The sequence below is a fragment of the Lepisma saccharinum genome, chromosome 25, assembly GCF_977018435.1.
Source record: "Lepisma saccharinum chromosome 25, izLepSacc3.1, whole genome shotgun sequence".
NCBI lineage: Eukaryota > Metazoa > Arthropoda > Insecta > Zygentoma > Lepismatidae > Lepisma > Lepisma saccharinum.
Genome location: NC_139253.1, coordinates 8,451,538 through 8,475,880, shown reverse-complemented (window position 1 = coordinate 8,475,880; position 24,343 = coordinate 8,451,538). Strand labels below are relative to the sequence as shown.

Genomic DNA, 24,343 nt, shown 5'->3' with positions numbered 1-24,343 from the left:
GACTCCTTGCCAGGGTTACGGCGAAGACCTCAACGGCTGATGTTGCGGAGAAGGAGTTCTTTGTTACGGTGCAGAAGGCGAAAGAGGCAACTCTTCCTTCTGGGGTTGAATAAAAAGGGAACCACTGCCTTGTGGCGAAGAGAGATCTTCGAAGGCTAAGGGAGACAACCCTGACAGAAAACAGCATGCTTGGATGCTTCAGGTGGCAGCCCCACCACCAAGCTCGGGTGCTGTAGGCCAATAACCTGCACACCTTAAATTGCTTTATTAAAGAAACTGAAGTGAAACGAAACCGGATGGATGCTTTGATGACAACCTTTGATGTTAAAAGGAAAACGAATATAGGATGTTGGAATATCAGAACTCTGAAGGAAAGCGGCCCCGGCACCCACCCAGCATCGAATAACATGGGTACCTGGGGGAAACCCTGGGGGGTAAAGGCGGTCAGGGGTGTGATGCTGATCACATCACCCCCACTCACGACCGGATCAAGAAAGTGTGGGGCGTTACCCCACACCCCTATATGCCTTCATGGCATGGTGCTATGCACAGGGGAGCACTTTACCTTTTTTACGTGAAGGAAAGTTCAAAACTAAAACAAGGGGAAAGAGAAATGAAAACATACAAACTAGAAATTCTTGGGTTGAGTGAGGTGAGATGGATAGACTTTGGTGAAATAACAACACAAGAAGGAAATACAATTTTGTACTCAGGACAAATAGGAGATAATGCAGAACACAGGAATGGCGTAGGGATACTCCTAAACAGACTGGCAAAGAAGAGCCTAATAGAATGGAAACCTATCTCCGACAGAATTATTACAGCTAGGTTTAGAACCCGCTTTAGAAATATAACTATAATACAATGTTATGCTCCCACAGAGACGACAGACATTGAGAGGAAAGATGAACTTTACCAACAACTAAATGATGCAATAAAAAATGTGAAGAAGAGAGATATTTTGTTCCTCATGGGTGGCATGAATGCCAAGGTAGACTCACAAAATGAAGGATTGGAACATATAATGGGGAAACGTGGTTTGGGAGACATAAACGATAATGGAGAAAGATTGGTAAACCTATGTGCATATCACGAATTGGTCACAATTGGAACAATCTTCCCTCATAAAAACTGTCACAAAGTAGCTTGGGTTTCACCAGATAGCATTACAGAAAATCATATAGCCCATATAACAATAAGCAGGAAGTTTTGGAGATAGCTAATAAATGTAAGAAATAAAAGAGGAGCAGATGTAGCCAGCGACCATCATCTTGTGGTAGCCAAATTTAAGCTAAAAATAATGTCAACATCCAAGATGTTTGAAGGAAGAAAAAAGAAAATTAATGTTCAAAGATTGACAGAAAGAAAAACAAAAGGAATTTAAATTAGAAATAAATAATAGATTCCAAGCTCTCTCGGAAAGTACACAGCATGAGCCAGATATTGAAGCAAATTGGGAAAATGTGAAGAGAATTTACTTAGAAACTGGAGAGAAGGTACTTGGAATTAGAAATCAACTACAAAAAGACTGGATATCTGAAGACACTTGGGAAGTAATAAGAAATAGGAAACAAGAAAAACAAAAAATAAACCAAAGCAGAACAAGATTACAGAAAGCAGCAGCCCAAACAGAGTACTCGGAAATAGATAAAAAGGTGAAGAAATGTGTGAGGAGAGATAAGAGGAAATGGGTAGAGGACTTAGCACAAAATGCAGAAGAGGCAGAGAAGAGAGGTGACTTAAAACAGTTATATGACATAACTAAGAAATTATCCAGGCAAACATTCAGGAAGAGTAAACTGGTGAGATATAGAAATGGTAATCTATTGCTAAGCCAAGAACAACAAATGAAAAGATGGAGAGAATATTTTTCAGACATATTGAATAGAGATGGGAAAAGAGAAGAAGAAACGTGTAACCGAATAAGAACAGAAGGAAATAGAAAAAAATACCAAAATTAAATTAGGGCCAGTGGTCGGAAGTAGCGTCGCTACTGTAGCTAGCTACAAAAATTGTAGAGGTAGTTGTAGCGGCGCTACATTTTGAAAATTGTAGCTGTAGCTGTACCGAAGCTACAAAATTCCTGTAGTGTAGCGAAAACTTCGCTACAGCTACATTTCATCTCTTCATTTTGAGGAAATTTTTGAATGTGACCACAGCGTCAAAAAAATCGGCAAAAACGCTCTTTTGCAGGAGGTTCATATAGACAGTCTATTACGTGGAAATACAGATAATCTAGATTATAAATATCTTGTTATCACAGATTATAGATATCTGCGTAATTTATTTCATTAATATAGAATAAATCTAATATCCAGAAAACTAAACTGAACTGACATATATGAATATATTCTGGCTAACAGCTACATTTATTGAGCTGCATCGCTATTTTGGGGAGAAAATGCCTCGTTTGCGGCCACCCTGGAAAAAAAAGCCTCATTTGCGCCACCCCACGTGTAAGATAGAGGTAAATGTCATTAATTGCTGTGTAAAATACATCTTGCAGTGCAAAAAGGAGCGATCCATTCTCCACTACAATGACAAAGCAAAAGTGCCACCAGCAATCAATAGTTCAGCATTGATCATTGTCAGTATACCTATAGGATCTCACCAGCAAGAAATTATAGTTACAAGAATGATACCCATACACTTTCTGGAATTACAATTATTTTCGTCATAATATTTGTTCAGAAATTTTAAAATTGCAATACGTTCAGATCACTCGAGTTTACGCATTAGTTTCCTCAATATATTTTATAATATTGTAAAACGTATGTATGTATGGTCCGAACCAGTAGTGTCACCACCGCCAGGTATCGAACCTGGGGCCCATTTGAATACAAGGTGACAAAATTTCCACTGTGTGTCCCAACAGGAAACTTATGTAAAGCATCCCTCAGCTATCCGCAAAGTTAGAGCAAACATCTAACAAATTACGCTCATATAATAAATAATGATCTATTTTCCAGTAAGTACAACTATCATACTAGGGGCTTCTTTTGAATATCCATGTGGTTGTTTCATTTTTAATTTTTTTTTTTGTATATGCAAAAGTAGCGTAAAAGTAGCGAAGTAGCGAGTAGCGCACATGAGTAGCGTAGCAAACTACTATTTGGTAAATGTAGTTGTAGCTGTATCGAAGCTACATTTTTAGATGAGTAGCGGTAGCTGTAGTGAAGCTACTTTTAAAATGTAGCGTTCTGATCACTGATTAGGGCCCCCAACTAGAGCAGAAGTTAGACTAGCAATAAAGCAAATTAAGAATGACAAGGCTCCTGGAATGGATAACATCAATCCGGAACTAATTAAAGCTAATGTGGAAACTTCCATTGACCTATTACAACCGATGTTAGAGAAAATATGGAATGAAGAAAAAGTTCCATTAGAATGAAGAGAAGGTTTAATAGTAAAGCTGCCAAAAAAGGGAGATACAACTAACTGTAAAAACTGGAGGGGAATTACTTTGCTAAGTATACCAAGCAAGATACTATTGAGAATAATCTTAAATAGAGTGAAGGATGTTATAGAATCAAGATTGAGGAAAGAACAAGCTTGTTTCCGCAGACAACGTAGTTGTGTCGATTTAATAAATACTCTAAGAATAATTCTGGAACAAAACAGTGAATGGCAAGCCACCTTATATCTTACATTCATCGATTTTGAAAAGGCTTTTGACTCACTAAATAGAAGAGTCATGTGGCAGATGTTAGTAGACTATGGTATTCCAACGAAGATATTAAACCCAGCGGCGTATACTCTGGGTCATCTAGGTAATCGCAGATGACCCAGCTGTATTTCTTTTTTTAAAAAAAAATATATATATACACATTTCTTCGCAATATTCTTCCAAACCAATTTCGATGCATACATTTCTTTGCTTCCAGCACGCGAATGCTTCCAACCGTTTGCCGCTGAATGTCCGGGAACCTTTCTCCAGCCGGTGGAATGACTTCAGGGAATCTCACCCTGACGTCATTCCTCCCGCTTCCCTTACAACCCTTGGTGAGGAGGGAGGAAAGAGGGGAAGGAAACACTGCTTCTCAGGCGTGGTGATTCAATGCCCAGGGAACCTCCTTCTTGTGAGAGTCCACCGGTCGCACTCTCAACCTTCAGAGCCTTTTCCGTTCCCTCCGTTGAACTAGGGAAAACATACCTGGTAGACTGTGAAGAACAGGAAAATTGAATAACATGGGCAAACCAATTCTACGCTAATTTTCACTTTACATTTGCTTCTGTCTTGCTGATTTCTGTTACTTGAACATAAATTTATCAAAAGGAAAAAGCTTAAATATTGAAGATGAAGCAAACTAAATTAAAATTCAAAGCTTAAGCAATTAAAGCACCTATATGCTGACTCCCCCCATCCTTGTATTTACAAAAATAGTGATTGTTTCTTCTCTCTAATCTTCAAAAGCAGCGAGAGTACGTCTTTTAAGGAACTGAATATTTTTTAAAGGGAAAGATATCAAAAATAAATTATGTATATATTAGTTAATTTAAGTTGATATATTCCGCCTCTTTAGATTAATAGTGATGAAAATGAACGAATTAAACATAAAACGAAAAAACAATCAGGCACGTAGCCAGGTGGAGGACTCGGGGGGGGGGGGGGGGCTGAAACCCACCCTCCCCGAAATCCTACAAATATCAAATTTAAAAAGTGTATAGTGGTAATTAATTTTACTTCATTAGCAGGATTAAACACCTTGCATAATACGTTGTAATAATCTGAGATTAATCTTCAGGCCTTCTAACCCCACTGTTTCAACTTTATGTGGCAGCTGCTAATAAGGGATGATCCCCATCCCTAAATAAAATTCTGGCTCTGGCCTGCAATGATTCGAACTTTTAAAACCTGTCATTTCGAGCTCGGAAAGGGATTTTTTTTTTTTATCATTCATAGGGAATTTCATTCTGAGCCAGGAACACAACAACAGAAGTTTGGCACGTGAAACTGAATGCGTGTAGTCTTTGGCTTCGTGCTGTGCTTCGTGTTTATTATTTATTTAGGTGTTAGTGTTTGTCGTGATAGTGCTGTGTTAAAGGGTAATGGATGTGATACAAGATTTGCTGGTGAAACCTTTTGGAACAAGATCTTTTCAGGAGAAGTTGCAAATTGTTAATACAGGTAGGCCAGTGTCATCGCTTGAACTTATTTCTACACACAAAGACAAAAATCGGGAATATGTGAGGCATTTCCGCAAGCAAATTATGACAAAACACCATGGTTGACAGGAAGTATAAGTGTTAATGAGCTTTGCTTTTTTGTTGGCCCAGCTTACTTTTCAGGGCTGAAAAGAATGTATGGACGCGTGGCGGATACTGTAATCTTTGCAACACTTGTGCCAAACATGAAAAATCCAAAAGTCACATAACTTCCTTTGTTGAGCTGCAATCTTTCGCACAGACACGTATTGACGTGCAACTGGACAAACAGTGTGCTATGGATGTGCTACAGCACAAGTAATCGGGTCCTGGAGTAAGTTGAATTTTGCACTTAAATTAATATTGCGGGTTTTTATTTCACTAGTGCACATCTTTCATTTTATATTTCACAGGTTGTTTTTTTATAGCTTTATAATACTGTCTTGTTTTATTATTTGAAATTCTACACTTATATTAAACTGCAATAACGAGAATTAATTGATTGTGGTCGTAGCAATAAGACAAACATTCCGACACAATATTCCTAAATCCAATATGGATCCTGACATAAATTGCACGGAAATGTTTGGAGTTTGAGGATCAAGGGTCGGAGATTGCCCACTCGTTAGAACCAGCATACGCCACTGATTAAACCTAATGAAAGATATGTATGAAGGTTTCAGGTGCAAAATCATACATGAAGGACAGCTTACAGAATACATAGATGTTAAAAATGGAGTGAGACAGGGCTGCATTTAATCTCCGACAATATTTCTGCTAATACTAGATGCAGTTATGAAAAAATCGATGGGTTGCAGGGAAAGAGGAATACAATGGGGACTCAAAGATAGACTAGAAGATTTAGATTTTGTGGATGATATCTGCTTATTAGCTCAAAGACTTAGCGACATGAAGGAGAAACTAAAAAGACTACAGGAGGAAGCAAAGATAGCAGGACTCACTATTAATGTAAACAAGACTAAAGAAATGAGAGTCAATGCAAGAGGAAAAGAAGAATTGAATGTTTGTCATGAGCTGGTTGAACAAGTAGAGTCATTTACGTATTTAGGAAGTGTCATAACAAAAGGAAGTGGTTCAGATGAAGACATACAAAATAGCATCAAGAAAGCCAATGTGGCATTTATACAACTGTATCCCATTTGGAAAATCTGCAATGTTTCTAGAAAGACAAAAATAAGGAATTACAATAGAAATGTAAAATCAGTTTTACTGTATGCTTGCAAAACATGGAAAACCACACAAGCTAACACGAAAAGGATACAAACCTTTATTAATTGCTGTCTCAGGCGTATCCTCAATATAAAATGGCCAGAAATAATATCAAATGAAGAATTATGGAGAGAAACTAAACAACAGCCAATTGCAACTCAAATAAAAAGAAGAAAATGTCGTTGGTTAGGACACACCTTACGAAAACCAACTGGAGCAATAGAGAAAGCAGCCTTAGACTGGAACCCCCAAGGAGCCCGGAAAATAGGACGTCCGAAGAAGACATGGAAGAGAACAGAAGAAGAAGAAGCAGCCGAGAAAGGAAAACATGGAGAGAGGTCAAGGAGTTGGCACGTCACAGAGCCAAATGGAGGCGTTTCACTGAAGCCCTATGCTCCTGATGGAGCAAAAGGAATTAAGTCAAGTAAGTAAGTCATTGACATTAATTGTACAACATCACAAAATGTGTTTTTTCATTTTCTGTTTCCAAGACAATAGGTAGAAAGGTAAAGGTACACACATATGCCATGAAGGCATATGGGGTGATGTGGAGATAGAGCTCCACATATTCTTGATTTCAGCCATAGTTGGGATGATGTGATCAGCATCATGTCCGGCCACCTTTAACCCCCTTCCCTTCTCCAAGGTAGCCATTGACATGAGGGTGGGTGGGTGTACCTCAGAGCTGTGCAGAAACAGGGAACATGGCTGAAAAAATCCAGGTTCAGATCACCTGCCCAGCATTCAAATGCAGGTTTTCCATGAGCTACCCTGGCCAAAAACAATGAGTAACAACATTTTGTTATATCTGTTCGAACATCAAATTCCTTCTGTTGTCTCTTAAGATGGATTTATATTGACTGAAACTGCGTTCAATATCGGAAGAAATAATGAGGGAGTATTTCAAGTGTGTTAGTTATTCGCAAGAAACTCTTTCGGTCACACAGGAACATGTAGTTATTGCGCGAATATGGAGTACATGTTGAGAAATGTTCTGAAATATGGAAATAATGTGTAAAGATAACTAAAATATGTAAAACATGTAAAACGTAATAAGTGTTAAAATATAGAAAATAAAAACTGAATTTTTCGAGTCTACATTCCATGATGCACAAAGATCACACAAAATATAACTGATTTCAGCTTCATACATAAATATGTATTTACATATAAATCCGTTCCCTGCTATTTTCAAGGTTATATCACTTCCTTTGGAAGTGATTAATTGAAATTGTCAGGTTTTTAATGTTAAGTGTGGATATAATATCTTTTGTTTGGAACTTGGAATCCTCATGTCAGCGTTACTGCTCAATGTTTTGTTCAGGCCATTTTAAAAGTTCAGCATATTCTTATTGAATGTGTCTATTTTACTTTCCTCAGTCAGACTTTTAATATTCCCAAATGTTTATCATCCCTTTTGGTAGATGATGACAGTTTTAACAATGTGTTTAGCTTTTTCAGAAGAGCGGGTCTCTTCCACTGTGTCTGAGGAAATTTTTAGTGTATCCTTCCTTTTTAATATGTTGTGTTTGTCCCTTTACAGCCTTGCTCTTTTAACCTTTCTCAAGTGGCCTTTAAACCCTTTTTTAACTGTTAGGTAAGGATTTTAGATAAGGGTATATATATATATATATATATATATATATATATATATATGCATTGAAGGGTGCAAAATGACTGTATGTGTGATGCACCAAAAAAAATTAATTCATTCATTCAGTTTAATTTCTTTCTTACTGAAGGCTGAAACTTAAATGTTGATCTTAGTTCCTGAACATGTTAAGTGGTTGATTTTATTCTCCCCGCCAAAGATTCCACGTTTATGTCCTGGCATTGGTGATATCTGTGAATGTCCCTTCATCCATTTCATCTTTATCCTGATTAATTAAAGGGGGCAGAAACAATACATGCAGTGGCAACAAAAATCTTCATTATTTTATTTTTGTAATTTGGTTCATGAGAAATATTGTTCCATGTATCACTTTTTGATTAGCTTTTTCTTGTATCTTCCAGGCAATTTTCCCAGAAAACGCACCCAGAGATGAAGCTGCCAAGCAGGAAGAACTCCGAGGCGTGATTGAGTTCCATGTCGTAGGAAATTCTTTAACTCAGGTTGTAAGCAAGCAGACAATGCTGTGGCTTATTGAACTTCAAAATGTATTTTCCCATCAGTTGCCTCGGATGCCAAAGGAGTATATTACACGTCTTGTGTTCGATCCGTAAGTTGTGTGTTTTAATATGTTTTACAGTAAAAGTCTTAGAATGTTTTACTTTGTGCTTTGTAATTCTTCCACTCATTTATAATGGCTACAATTTACTTTTGATAGACTGCATCATGGAAGGAAAACTTGTAGTACACTGCACAGCTTAATTTTTCAGCAATAATACAGGGTGATTCACAAATGGATGGTGCAAAAGTAAAGCCTGACCAAACCTAACTCCACTGTAATTACTAGAAAAGACACATTGAATATCCAAGTTGACCTGTACATTACAAGTGTTCAATGTGGATGCCATTGGAGAAGTGGCAGATGTCAAACGGTAGTCCATTTTTGCCCAGCTGCATCCCAGCATATCCTCGAATATAGACTTCACAGCCTCGGAAATGAATTATTTCAGCTCGTCCAAATGCACCGGCATGGGGCAGATACACTTCATCCTTGATGTACCTCCAAGAAAAGAAGTTGCAGATTGTTAAATCTCGTGATTGTGGAGGCCAGAGCAGCATTTTTCAGATTGTTGTTTTCGGTATGCTCAATCCAATGTCCCTGTATGTTAGCATTCAGGTGTCGGCAAACATCTAAGTGGAAAATCAAAGCAGCAACCTTCATAACAATGGCCCGACACCTGATAACATCCTAATGTAGAATTCAAGTGAATAGGGTCCACCCTCCTTGGAAAATGGAAATAGTAACTTAAATGGAGCTAAAGGTAGTATAAAATTCCTATGTGGCACCATGGAGTAGTTGCTTAGTGTACAGGATATGTCATAGATTTGATCACCACCACCCAATTGTTCATGTGAAGATGGGAGAAGAGGTGCTCTCCTGAAATGTGACATTAGAATAGGTATAAGTAAAAGAAAGACTAGACAATAGATAATGTCAACATTGCATGCTCAAATCTGTGGTTGTTAATATGAACTATGCATTAATACTAATTAATACATTGCATTCTTTGTATTATTTGGATCATGGCATTGAAACCTTTTTTTAGTTACTTCCATTCTGCTATTCTGTCTGTTTTCAGAAAACATAAAACGCTTGCTCTTACTAAAGATGGACAACCAATAGGTGGCATTTGCTTCCGGATGTTTCTTACTCAGGGATTTACAGAAATTGTATTCTGTGCTGTGACTTCAAACGAGCAAGTGAAAGGCTACGGAACTCACCTGATGAATCACTTGAAAGACTATCACATACGCCACAATATACTCCACTTTCTAACATTTGCTGATAAATTTGCGATAGGTAAGTTTATTTGTGAAATGTATTCAAATCAATTTTTCACGTACCATTTGCAGTTAGATTGAAGAGTACATGTCACATGTAGCACCATGAATGCAATAATGAGAATTTTTAAATACATTTTACCACACAATTGTAGTGTCAAATTAATGGAACTTATCCATAAGTGACAGAATACAAGTTTCCCACTTACCTGCAAATCCAGAGATTTTCATAAAAAATATACAAAAATGTGCAAACTCAGAATTTTCATGTATTTATAAACTCAATAATTTGAATTGTTTATAATTAAAAAAAAGGATTCCACACTGTGGCCATGCGGATTAAGATGTTATGCTTTGGGCTCCGGCTCAACTAGCATCAACTAGGACTCAAACCTGGTATGTCAGGAACCCTGAGTTCAAGTCCTGGCCAAGCCTGCTTTCTTTAACTTCAGTTCCTACCGATATGTCTACATGAATCCGTACTGCTAGAGGATATTAATCTGTTCCATCCCTAATGTATGCATCGCTTCTTTACAGGATATTTCAAGAAGCAAGGTTTTAGCAAAGATATTAAATTATCCAAGACTGCGTATTCTGGCTACATCAAAGACTATGAAGGTGCAACACTAATGCATTGTGAGTTAAACCCACGCATTGTGTACACAGAGTTCACTGCAGTGGTGCGGAAGCAGAAGGAGGTAGGTATTATCTTCGATTCATTCAAACAGTTGGCATTAGTGCTGCTCACTATTGATCAAATTACAAATAATATCTGGTGAAGCTCATAACATTAAAGAAAAAGAAAAAACTTGCTTGTCACAACCATAAATTAGAAGAAAAAATATACGTAGGGTAGTGGTTTACAGATATGACTTTGACTTTTTTGATTTTGATGTGATTTTTGTTATTTAGCATCGCTTTTCTGCCATTTTTGACTAACCACAACAAGGTTTACAGATATGAGCATGTTTCGTACAGTCAGTAATTTGAACTGGATACAGTATAAAGTATAACATCTTCAGGCAGTACTGTGTTAAATAGTTACTGTAAATTGTCACACAATCAGAAACCTATAAAACAGTTCAAATTACTAAATATTTATAATCATTGCAGTTCCATTGCATTGCTGCTTGTTCATTGTGAGTACAGTAAAACCCTATTTTTCTGTATCTTCTATATTTTCCCCTATTTTGCACTTAAATTTTCCAGTGTGGCTCAGTGGTTGGCCGCGGTGGCTCAGTCGGTAACGCGTCTGACTACCATGCTCAAGGTCCCGGGTTCGATCCCCGGCCGGTTCAAATCCGGGAACTTTTCTAACGATGGAAGCGGCCCCGGCGCCCACCCAGCGTCGAATAACATGGGTACCTGGGGGAAACCCTGGGGGGTAAAGGCGGTCAGGGGCGTGATGCTGATCACATCACCCCCACTCACGACCGGATCAAGAAAGTGTGGGGCGTTACCCCCACACCCCCTATACGCCTTCATGGCGTGGTGCTAAGCACAGGGGAGCACTTTACCTTTTTACCTTTTTTTTCATACAATAAACTGTTGGAATTCTTTCCCGAAGTTGACATTTTCCTTCATTTTAAGTTCTTGAGCCACAGGAACCTGAAAAACATAACTTTGGGGTTCCACTCTGTTTGTGCTAGGCTAGCAGAAAGAAAAACTAGAATTCTCTTACCCAATGTTTTGAGCCTGTATGTGGATGAGTGGGTTTCTCTCTCTATTTATTGGACAAAATTGAATTTGTATGTATGAATATTCATAGATCTTGAAGAAATTGATAGAGCAAAGGCAGAATGAGGTCCAAAAAGTCCACGCAGGTCTTACGTGTTTCCGAGAAGGACTGAGGGTGATCCCAATAGAGAGCATACCTGGAATTCGAGAGACTGGATGGAGACCTCCAGCTCGAACCACTCGAGTAACAAGGAACACTGAAGAGGCATCCGACCCAGATGTTCTGCATGGAATGCTCAAGACAGTTCTCAACCAAGTGAGTCCCAAGTTTTTTTTACCCCTTTGTTTCAGTGGAATTCAACAGGTGTTCAGACAAAGTACATATAATTTGTGGTAAACAATTACATATACTTGCTTCCAGTGGTGGTGATACAGCCAACACGGGCCCTTCGGTTCAGGGTATGAGTGTCAACAATTGATTGCATACAGCTGTCATTAAGGATTTTTTTTCTACTCAGTATTAAATTCGTAATATTTAAAATATATGAATTTTTCAAATAATGATGTTGAAAAAGATGACAAAAGTTCGCATTAAGTAGAGAGTCACTCTTTCATATTCAGCATAGAATATTACTCCTATGAAACTTAATATGATAAATAATTGATGTAAAACATTTTTGGCATTGTAAGAAGAAGTCCTTCACTAATCAAGATGTTCCTATTTGTATGAGGGGTGTCAAATATATGTTTTGACCATTAAAAAAATTACCATTCCATACAGTATTTTGCAAAATTACCTACATAACCAGTATAGTGTGTTCATCGCAGTGCAAGAGTTATACGTGTGTAATTTTCTCCATTTTTTCTATTCTCGTGAAAGAGCCTCGACTCACCGGAACTTAACCAGATTCACTTATTTTCCCTACTTGCACTCCATTAAGGATAGGTGTGTTGTCGAGTAAGCAAGTTGATTGGCATCTTAGTTCCGAGGTACAAAAATATCTTACTAGCTGAGGGAGGGGAGTGTGCATACTTTCTGTCACCAATGAGTTAGTTTCTTGATAGATGAAGAATTTACCTTGAAGAACAAGACTGGGAAATTTTCAGACAATCCTTTTGCTGCCTAAGCCCTGTGCGAGTACGAAAAATGTGAAGGTCAATATTTTTTTTTTTTTATTGCTATCGTTTCTTTTGATTCTGTGTGTGTGCAAGTCCCAACCTTCAAATATAACTTACTGGATTACAATGCGACTCAGTATTGAAAGCAAAATATCACGAGGTGATTGTTCCTAGATTTTCCACTTATCTCTCACTGCAGTATCCTGGAATAAGCCACTTTGCTGCTAGAATTTTAGCGAACGACTATTCTCCAGTATGAAGATTAGTAAAACAGCCCAATGATCAAAGAATGACTGACAAGCATTTGTTGTCTGCATTAAGAGTTCATTGCGAAGCTTGTTCCAAAAATAAAATTTAAAAAAATCATCTCTGAGAAAAGAAAATGTATAATTATACATAAATGATTTTTTTCCAAAACATTTGCACAATTGTAACTAATTTACATGTGAAACAAATGTACCACTATCTAAGAAAAAATATTTGTTTTATTTTATATCAATAAAAATAAAACTTTTTAGGATTATAATTAAGTTATTTTTCATCACAACACACATAAAATCTCGTAATCATTTCATTCTAAACAGGGTGTTCTGTAAAGGGGAATGAAGGGGAATTCCTCTCTCTAGTTTTTGCATCATTTTTATTACTTAGAGGGAGGACTCTGAATTTTATTCATATAATACAGTATACCAATGCTGCAAGAGAAATCATTGGAACATCGTAGTTTTGGACTTCAGGGGTTGGGGTTCGAGATGTGTGGCCCGGAGAGTTTTGACATTATCATTATGTGGCCCTTCGTACGATTTGAGTTTGACATGGCTGTTCTAGGGTAAGCACAAAAAGATCTACCTTACTATGTCTATAGTATTCATTACAGTCTAAGAAACACATAGTCATATTATTAAATATTATTCATTTATTCAATTCTGATCATTGAATTCTTATTAAATTTTTAACATGTAAATAACCGTATGTACTAGAAACTAGAAACTATAGAGAAAAGTTGTTATGAAACTGGATTTATATAGGGATTTCAGTGAATAGTGCTTTATAAGAATCTGTGAACAGTGTGCAGTGGACTTGTATATGAGATGATACTAAAGTAATGTAATAATGCTCTGCGTGGCATAATATGTTATTATTATTATTAAACAAATATTTCTCTGTTGAGTTAATAAAGTTATATCCGGAAAGCCCTGAGATTTTTCTGAAGTTTCAATGTTCTTGACTGGAGTAAGCTAATCAAAAGGGTAAACTTTTTTCAGTAAGCTAATTGTGCTTATGAGTTTGAGGCAAGGTGGATTCATTTAAATCAGGTTGATTTAAATTATTTAAATTAATAATTTTATAGAATAATGTACAGTAAATAAGGGTTTTGTAGATAGCAGAATCACTTTTGATGAATGTACATTAATGATGTTTATTAGGCTCTAAGGAAAAAAAAGGAAAGCAAACAAACTATATGTAGTGATGGTGTGAAGCTCATACAAAATGAAATGTAATATGTACTGTACACTGTAAACACACTTACATTTCTGTTCATTGAAAATTCAATAATTTTTATAGGCAATAGCAAACATTTTGTGTATAAAAATATACAAAATACAAATCATGTTAAACTGAGTTTTTTTATCCACCCTGGTTTGAGGTAACTTTATATAACACACATTGTCTTGGAGTTGCTCAGTCTAGTAATGACATGTACCAAGCAAGTTAGGAATAACTTTAATTTCATGTTGGTACCAAGGTGACCTTAGTTGTAGTGTGTGTTCATCGTTCACTTTGAAAGGCCAACATTACAATAGCACACCTCACAATGAGAGGTGCGCTAGTGCTGCTTACTTATATTGCTGTTTTTCAAGCCTTAGCAAGCGCAAGTTTTTCGATCATTTCAGTAAAGTCAAGGCTGTGCAGCAACTCATGCTCAATGCTCATAAGCACCAGCATGCTTAGCCTTTCCTGCCCCATTGAAAACCGCAGCTCTCCTTTGACTATTCCCAACTTTGAGAAGCTCCGTTCGCCAGAGGCATTGGACACCATCATGCACAGATAGATGTGCAACGCAATCTCGACGTTTGGAAATGTCTGAGAAAGATCAACGATGACAGAAGCCTGTACATGGTACGCTCTGCTGATTCATTCACAGTCACCGGTTTCTAAGTGCGCATAAATGCAGCAAACTGTACCAGCTCAGCCGCCAGTGTGTCTTCCAAGTCATCTGGATACGAGGAAACGAGATTCTTTGCTTTGTCCTCGATCTGCTCAATGCTCAATGACGTTAGCTCCGAGAGAAATCCGAGTGTTTTACAAATATTGTCATATGCCTTCATCCACTTTTCCAGTTCAGCTAACAGACTGTCGATCATGACCAGATATGTCTGAGTTTTGAACATTTCCCTTTGGCTGAGATCTGCTACGTTTGCAGCTCCTTCATCAGGCATTCGCTTTTGCTTACGGCCTTGACGCCGCTCATCTTTGTATTTACCGTGTTGAACCTTCTCGGTCGCCATCTGCTCATACACGTCAAATCTATCCCGTGCAAACTGAACCATGTCGACCAGTGATGCCATCAAGCCAGTTGCCGTATTCATTCTGACTGTAGGATCTTGGAGGCTAATGCTCGTACTGTTGAGACGGCCAAGGATATCGTTCCAGGCAGTCGCCATAACTGCTGTCTCAAGTTCGATCATCCTGCTTGAAAATCCCACGCTCTTGTGTCTCGTATCTGCCTTCTGCTCCTTATCTGGTAAAAGCTCTTTCAGGACTTCCTGAATGCTTCTATCAGCACTTTGACAGCATCTGCACATTCACACCATCGTGTTCCAAGCAAACCCTTGAGCGTCAGCCTGCAGCGATTCTTTACTTGCTGCCAGCGATATGTTGAGTCAGACAGGAAAACATATAGTCCATTGACAAAATAAAAAAACTGGGTACAGCCACTGCAGCTTTCAACAGCCTGATATCCTACCAGGTTTAGGCTGTGGTTGAAGCATGGAATAAAAGCGGTGTATTTACAATCTCGCTTCACAATTGACTGTACACCTTTGTACCATCCTGACATGTTTGACACATTGTCATACGACTGGCCTCTGCAGTTAGTAATATCCAAGCCTTTTTCCTTCAGAAAGTTCAGAAGTATGCTAGCCATCTGCTTCGCCATGTGTCTCATCATAGGCATGAATGTCAAGAACCGTTCAACTGGACCATGGGGCACAACGTACCGGATAACAATTGTTAGCTGATCGAGGTATGATACGTCAGGTGTCGAGTCCATGGAGACAGAGAAATTCTTCGCCTCCTTGGCTTCTTTCAGGATGGTGTCCTACACCTTTCGTCCCATGAGCTTCACCAATTCATCGCATATTGTGGATGACAAATAGGAAACGTGACCTTTCCCGTGGTTGGCATAGTTTCTAATATGGCTAGCCAGCAGAGTATCATACTTCGCCATCAGCTCAATGATGCCAAGGTAGTTACCATTATGAGCGGAACCTATGATCTCATCCATGCTCCTTATAGCAAGACCATGCTCCGCTAGGAATATCAGTGTGTCGATGAGCCACTTCACAATCTGGCGCCAGTAACACCGCTCTTCCGCGACCTGTTTGGCGGCTAGGTAGTCAGCACAACCGGCTTCCCTCTGTTGGGTCACAGGACAACATAGCCTCGCGATGACAATCGCTGCTTTCATGCATTTTTATTCTGGATTCGCCTGCCCTCCAGTTGTCAAAACTGCCAGAAACCAACTTGGTCGCTTGAACAGCACTGCCGCCGAACAATTTGTATGCAAAACAGAACATCTTCCCTGTCGAAGGCGAGTATCACAACCATTGTCTATAGGATTTTTAGCCATTGGGTGGATGCGTACGCACGAAGAAAGTCTTTGTGCATCGACGTTAGAACGACTCTCCTGGGTATCGTCTGGCACTTTCTTCAAACTTCGATTCAGTGTGTTGGCAGTCTTTTGGACCTTTCTTGGCCCAATATTCTCGAGTGTCATTGTTCATTTCATCCCACGGTCCCAAATCATTGGTGAAATCCTCCAGTGTCGGTGCTAGTGCTTCAGCGATAGCATCTCCTTTCACCTTTTCTCTCTCCCCTGAACCTTCCCGCTCTTTATTCTCTCTTGCCTCAACAGGTCAATCTTGCTTGGCCTGGCCTTCAGGAGCACTCGAACTCGCAATTGCATCCGACGCAGTCGATCGAGACGAAGATGTTCGTACTCCGAAGTATGAACTCAATTTTGGAATTTTTGCCAAAAGCTTTTCTTGTTCTGCTGCTTGTTTCCTTTTCTTTTTCTCTTTATCCCACCCACTGAGTTGAGACGCCATAATGAGCATGCCCGAAACAGTACGACCAATATCAGAATGTGAGGTCACGTAAAAACCTAACAATGAAATACCGTCAATTTTTTCTGTACAACTAACTTTCAAGGTGAAAAATTTACTACGTTACACTTACCGAACAATAATGAAGTGGCAACAATCGCCAAGATATTGCAAAAAACACAGCTAAATTACTAAGTAAACTGTTTAACGTAAAATTGATAGCATTAACTTGGAATCTTTGGTGAACAATAAACACAACGACGTTATAGTTACGTCACAGCGCAAAGAATAATAGTAACTGTATAATAAGTAATGCTGTGTCTAGGCATCTGAAATTGGGGCTCCAAATTTCATTCTACGATTTATTTTCAGGTTAATGTAGCAAAAGAAAACTGTTCACCTTTCAGAAAATTGTCGTCTGTTTTCATCTGGGCCTGTTTCAGGAATGGGCCTAATGCTGCAGCATCAATACCACCCACCTTAATCTGGCCCTGTTTTGTTCTTTTCGTTTTAGGTTAAGATTCACAATGCAGCATGGCCTTTCTTAAAACCAGTGGATAAAAATGAAGTGCCTGATTACTATGACCATATCAAGTATCCAATGGGTAAGTACAACTATTAAATATCACTTTTCATCCACATTAATATGAATGTTAAGTTCGGTTTGTATTTTTGTTATTTTATGTTGCTTTCTGCCACATTTGGCCAATCATAACAATGAGGATGAATGATGATTAGGTGAAATTGACAAAGAGGCAACAAACCCAGAACTTTTGCTGATGAGATTGTGAATTAACCACTGACTGTGCTTGCCCCCGAAGCCATTGAATGTTAAATCTAAATAATAACGTCCATGTGTATATGTCATTTCAATATGGCATACTTTAAATATGTATTCATCATATATAATCATATTCCTGGTTAATATTTTTCGTCGACTCCTTTAACGTGTACAGTAAGAAATAACAATAAAACAACAAAACTTAGTTGAAAGAGCAGTGATCCGTATTTCTGAGAAAGTTCTTTCATTGGTTAAATTGGTTTGTTGCTGTGAGTGTAGAAATGTTGAGATGCCAGAAAATGCCAATAGAATATGGCATTGAGATGCCAGAAAAATGTCTGTAGATTTGTTAACGGAGACATGAAGTGTAAAAGTACAACATTGTGATGCTTGTATTTGGAGTTTCTGAAAGGTGACTACATAGCCCTCTACTCCCAGTTCTGGCATTGTATTTCCAGTCAATGCACCTTGATAAAGCTCTCCTTAAACAAGATATCCCAGATGCATTCGTTGATAATTCCCATATTTGTACCCAAAACCAATGGGTTTCCCATGCTTGGCACTATGTCTACCAAGATATGGCACAGTTGACTCATCAATCGAAATATATGTATCACCTGGAGAAAACTGAAGCTAGTGCTCATTTATCACGGACCAATCTGGTCATATTCTTCCAAAGCTGTCAAGTTTTGAATTATCACAGTATGTTTCGGATAATTTTTTCTTAGCCATTCCTTGACATTGCTTTTGAAACACCTTGGTGATGCATATCTTCAGCTTGTTCAGCTTCACCATTCTGGCTCTAGGAAGTACAGTGTATCCAGAAAGGAATATTGTTTCAAATAAAAGTTTCAGTAAGTACATTTTTTGTTTCTTTTCTACAGTATACTGAATTGTTGATTGAATTTAAATTCAAGGACTTCATCACCCAAAGACATTTCAAATAATTAAACTAGTGTAAAATCATGCTGAAGAAAATCAGCTTATTTTCAATCACATTTTTTCCATTGACAAATTAAGTGTTTGCAGATAAAGTGTAACTTAAATGAGATGCCATCATTTCACTGAGTAGCAGGAATTATACAGGTCCAGTTTTGGCATGTGCTATTTTTACTCAAGCTTTCGCCACATCATGACTTAAGACAAGAATCCAAGATTCTTCTGCTATTACTTGAAGTTTTTTGTTTGACCTGGTGGCGTAACTTTTACTTCAGTCTTGCTTTGAATGTTTATGTTACTGTTGTCAATACCCATTCTGGAATTTGAGCTTATTGATATGGGCTTCGGTCGTTTCCATTAAGAAATTCCAATTTCAAATTAAGTTGCATCAGGAACTGATATAGATACAGCACTAACATCACTTCTAGGATCATCTGGTTCACCATGTTGTCTCAACTGAACTATTCCATCTTCCATAATTTGAAGCAGCACCTGTCGGAAGTTTGTTTATATCTTCACTGTTACCCTCACTCAGAACAACATTCTCAGGCAGCTCAATAAAGATGATTGCATCCAGGAAGTCGGCTGTGTCTTCCAATATGTCGCAACCTGTTCTACAGTCAATCTCAAGTAATGTATGCAAAAAGCTATTGTATCACAGATGAGAATGAAAACACCGTCATGCTCACTGTCGACATACGTTGGCACAGAATTTTGAAGGCTTACATGAATGACATTACAGACTATGCTAGAAAACAATACACCCAGTATGTATACCCAATATGTGTTACGTAAGCATACAAGGAAATAGCATAATTAAGTTCCATAAATAATAGGAAAATACAACCTTTTTCTCCGCAGCCATAGCACATGATTCAAGGAAGTGGGAACAATAACGATGTGGAGCAAATCTCAAGGTCACGTTGCGGTGATCGCTGCAGTAGTTGTCAAGTCACACATCAAAATTATCATGGTGAATTAATACCTCAAGATACACAAGGAAAAAATCATCAAATTTCGTGTCTTCATTTGTCGACAGTGGGCAGATATAGGTTAACAGCTGAAGTTACCTTCTGTATTTTATGTCACTTTTTGCAGATCTCAAGACAATGAGCGATCGCTTGAAAAGCCGTTACTACATAACCAAACACTTGTTCATTGCCGACATGACGAGGATCTACACCAATTGCCGCCTGTACAATAGCCCCGATACAGAGTACTACCGCTGTGCCAATGCCCTCGAGAAGTATTTCCAGTCGCGGATGAGGGAGCTGGGTCTGTGGGATAAGTGATCTTTGTGGAACGTTGAGTCTACCTCACTGCCATCTTCATCAGGAACCGAACTCTCCGATAGTCTCCTGAGTGTTGTGGATCTCTTGGAAAGCAACTAGAAACAGGGTAACTAGGCAAAGAAGGGGGAGGGAAGGGGATTAGTGATGTGAACGTTGATATTGAGGAAGAAGAATAGAAGCAGGAGAATTGGGTTTGAGAAAGCCGGTCCCATCTAAATACTCATTACGGTGGAACTCTGATTTTGCGTTTCCAGGGTTTACATTTACCTGCATTATATATTTATGGTTCCAATAGTGCAAAAACTATAAACTTTTCCTGTATTTTATACGTTCATCCATTTGAAGTTTTTCTCACATTGATCCCCCGAAACATAAAATCAAAGTTCTGCCGTATTTCTTTGAATGAGAATATACTTCTGCGAGTTTCATAAATACAAATTGTGAATTAAAACTATTAATATTGTAACATGTATTTTTAAAAATATTTAAGAAACACAAAAAAGTTGGTACTTACGTTTTGTGAGTATGTTATTTACAAAACAACGTTTCGAGAATCTACTGTTCTCTTCTTCAGGCCTAAAACTTCGACTACGAAAAACTTTCCATAGCCACGTCAGGATATTTTATAAACCAGGAATAAGGATGTAGGTTTGATACGGGTTAAACTGGGATTTAGAAACTATGCCTAAAACTGATGTTGCCTCAATATTCTGTTACATATTAAAAGTCCCTGAAGTTAAAAGACCCTTTTAATCTAAAATACATATTTCAACATTGAACAATTAAAAACAGTTAAAACCGGCCCGTGTCATTTCGCTACGGGTAGAAGAGAGAAGAAGAGAACAATAGATTCTCGAAACATTGTTTCGTAAATAACATACTTACAAAACGTAAGTACCAACTTTTTGTGTTTTTTAAATATTTTAAAAAATACATGTTATTTTGCTGTTGTCAGTAATTCACACATTCACTATTAATATTAATGGAACCACCATGCTGTAGCGACCAAAATTTATTTTTCAACATTTCAGCATACAACACACAATAAAACAGACATGTGCCTCACTAAATGTATCGTCAATTTTTTGGAAATTACCTACCTGCCTGCTCCACCCAGTTTGGAAAAGAAGTTGCATGCTCATCAAAAACCAGGCTAGAAATGGAACAGATTTTTAAAAAGGATGCAGGAAGAGGTGTATTTGTTGTCTGTCACATAACTGCCAATGGACAGATTGTAAAAAGATTGAAAATGTAATCTGTCAGGTACATGTGTGTTTTAACAAAGATTTTTTTTTATCATGTGGACCACACAATATATATTGTTTTATGAACACTTCACCTCAAGCACACAGTGACAATGATAAGGAGGCACCAGGGTGGGGCAGAAAAGTCCCCAACTTTAAACAAAACATTTAACTTATTGATATGCAAAGACATATTTATTAACTTATGAGAATTTTTGTGTAATCTCAACCTGCCACTCAGAACCCCCTCCCCCACTAACCCCTTCCTGAGATTTTTTTGGCATCAGTACTGCAAACAGAGCATTCACAAAAAAGAGGCTTTCATTGGTTGCATTTGGTATCCATATAATTTGCCCTGTAAAAAAATCACGAGCTGTTGTGTGTTCGATAAATGTCTTACCTAATAAAACATTACTGGGAGTGTGATGCAGATGTTGAGACGAACTAACTGTGGAGGGTTTATCCAATACTCTACAACGCGATAAGGAACCCCTACCTGTTTCCCCAAACTTGCCCCTTAACTTCCAACTAAATACCGAACCGACAAACCCGTCCCTATTCGCCTCGCCAGTAGCATAGGTAGCTATGACAAGTGAGCTACCGCTGAATATTTTCCAAAATTTAAAGTATTAATTGCGAAATTTACACAACCTGCCAATCCACCCGAACCTTAACTTTAATCTATCATTACTATCTGGGACACCCTATATATATATCTCACACGTGTGCAATTCCTTAATTATTCTTTAATTAACTTGTCAATACCAACGATTTTTTGCAAATCACTCTAAAATTGATAGTCTATGAAGATTTCTGTATATTTCTAAAGAGGATAATTAATTATGATCAGTGTGAACCTGAATTCCCCCCCTCCTGGAAGAGAAGACAGTTATTAGCACACAAATTATTATATCTCTTTACACTGATAAATTATTTAGGTGAATGTGTAACACCACGGTTTCGAAATGCATATTTATTAACATAGCAAGTAATAAAAATAATGATTACTTTCAGATATGATTTCCTTTGCAATATGAAAATTAAACAAAATAAAAAAAAAATGGATAGATTTCAAGTTTAACTAATTTATGAAAACATGTCTTCAAACAGCTTGTTTAACACATAAAAGCTGATAACAGCGGTGGTAGATTCCACACTTCAACTATAGGTTACTCATGTTTTAGAAAAGGTCACATGACCTGGAGTGACAATCATAACAATTTACTTTTACAATTAACAAATATGAAATGTTAATTTTATTCTCATTATAGGTCCATATTCATATCCCTTGCAAATATTATCGTTCAGCAAATTCCCGTAATCAAATTGTTTTCAATATGACGAAGCCACATCCTTTGTTATTTTCCTAGGTTCGTGACTCAAGAAGTTCACATATAATGGCCATAACACAATGCATGCATGCTTCAATCACTGAAACGTTATGTTTCAAAGCTTCTTCAACAACCATCCAGTTGTCACTTAACAGACAACAAAAGAAAGAAACAAACTTTCGGTATCAAGCCACTTATTCGAAAACAACCATGCCGGTTCAGTACACATAGCATCAGCCGACTATAAGACTGGCAATTATTTAGCAAATGGCGTCGTTAGCCATAATCCTAAAACCATGAGGTCTCGTGCACATGCATAACGACAATAGCTTTCATCACGGAGTACAAAATGCTAGCATTTGAAGTACGTGTCACTACGGTAGATCTACCTTATACGCACTTAGATACAAGCTCAGATACCGGTATACGAAAAGTCACTTTAAAGAATGTCGTTCTACTTACGAGCTCCTGAAGCGAGGAAGGAAAGACATGCTGTCGTTCCGTTCATTTTTCAAGCATATCATTATTACCTGACGTTGAGTTCCCGGTAATTTTACCAACAACTGCTCTTCGATGTCTTGTGATCCTTTATAGCATAGTACGGAAGCGTACATCTGTGCTAATTGCAAAGATTCTTCATGTTATTCCTCACGATAACATCGTTCGTGCACAATCCTTATGCATTTTTCCTCGAGTTCCATCATCCCACACATTCCTCCATCTCGATTGTTTCCCTTCCGGTCCTGCTCCCCTGTTCCTTTGTCCAACCATTCGGCACTTCCGCCGAATTGTCCACTCGCAAACACACAATAAGAAAAACTGAAACCTTTAACAATGAATGGTGTGTTAAGGAACTACTACTATGTATACTTCTCTTTTTCTTGCTTTGAACTGATGCCAAGCAACAATTAATAAATGAAACGTAAATAACCCACTGACGTCTTACCAGATTAAACGAATGTGTTTTATGAACACGTCCATGACCGAGATTTAGGCAGAAATATCCCAACTGCAAATACGTACTAACAAATTTGGATATTGTCGCTGTTCACTAATTACCATATGTAACAACTATTGTTTCGCAACGACAATGCTAAAAACAGATAACAATGTTTCTTTTCTGTTAAAAAGGTAAGTTTTACTACCAATACGGCTTTTCTAAATAAATGAGGTTCTTTGCTCACAAGATCATGTGAAGGACATCTCGTGAGAAATTGTCGAACTCGATAATGAATTACTAGCTACGTTCGTGAAATCTCTTCAATTCGAAATATTTTCCTTGCTGGACGAGATAAAAGTTAACTCAATTTAATATTCATGCAATACGTAAACTATTCACATCGAGTCATATGAAAATTACCTACACTTTTGACATGAATTTTAAAATAATAAATACAGTCTGCATTTTAAATAGTGTTTATAACCATATTCGTTATAAATGGCGCCCAACAAGGGCAGAACCCATACAAAACACCTCACACAATATAAATGAACAGAGCACTCTAATATAGAACAACGGCATATACAAAACATAATGATTAAGTTACCTTATTTACACCAACATTACTCATTCTGCACAGTCTATTCATTTGAGATCTTCTCAGAGAGTGGGAATTCTCAGTTCACACTGGTCATTTCATCCATGCATACTCTGTGCATACTGACTCAGGAGTAGGACATCCATTTACAAGCTAGCCCGCTGTAAGGTTGCACCCACTTGACAAAAGTGCCCGCCGCTGGTTTACCTATACTTGGCCCAAGTAACGGATATAAGTTCCTTTACTCCTAACCCTTACAACTGAACTA

The 24,343-nt window shown here is 37.9% G+C and overlaps 1 protein-coding gene across 3 annotated transcripts in view; it reads left to right on the top strand.

Annotated features, from left to right (window-relative positions):
• The window catches only part of Gcn5 (Gcn5 acetyltransferase), a 74,151-nt gene extending 52,515 nt beyond the window's left edge, over positions 1-21,636 (top strand). For all 3 annotated transcript variants that reach the window (XM_083111132.1, XM_083111134.1, XM_083111133.1), the window contains exons 11-16: positions 8,389-8,594; positions 9,625-9,845; positions 10,364-10,524; positions 11,595-11,819; positions 17,465-17,555; positions 19,769-21,636. In XM_083111132.1, coding sequence (XP_082967258.1) covers positions 8,389-8,594; positions 9,625-9,845; positions 10,364-10,524; positions 11,595-11,819; positions 17,465-17,555; positions 19,769-19,962 — 1,098 coding nt within the window. In that variant the 3' untranslated portion in view covers positions 19,963-21,636. The remainder of the gene's footprint in view (positions 1-8,388; positions 8,595-9,624; positions 9,846-10,363; positions 10,525-11,594; positions 11,820-17,464; positions 17,556-19,768) is intronic.
• Positions 21,637-24,343: the final 2,707 nt, after the last annotated feature.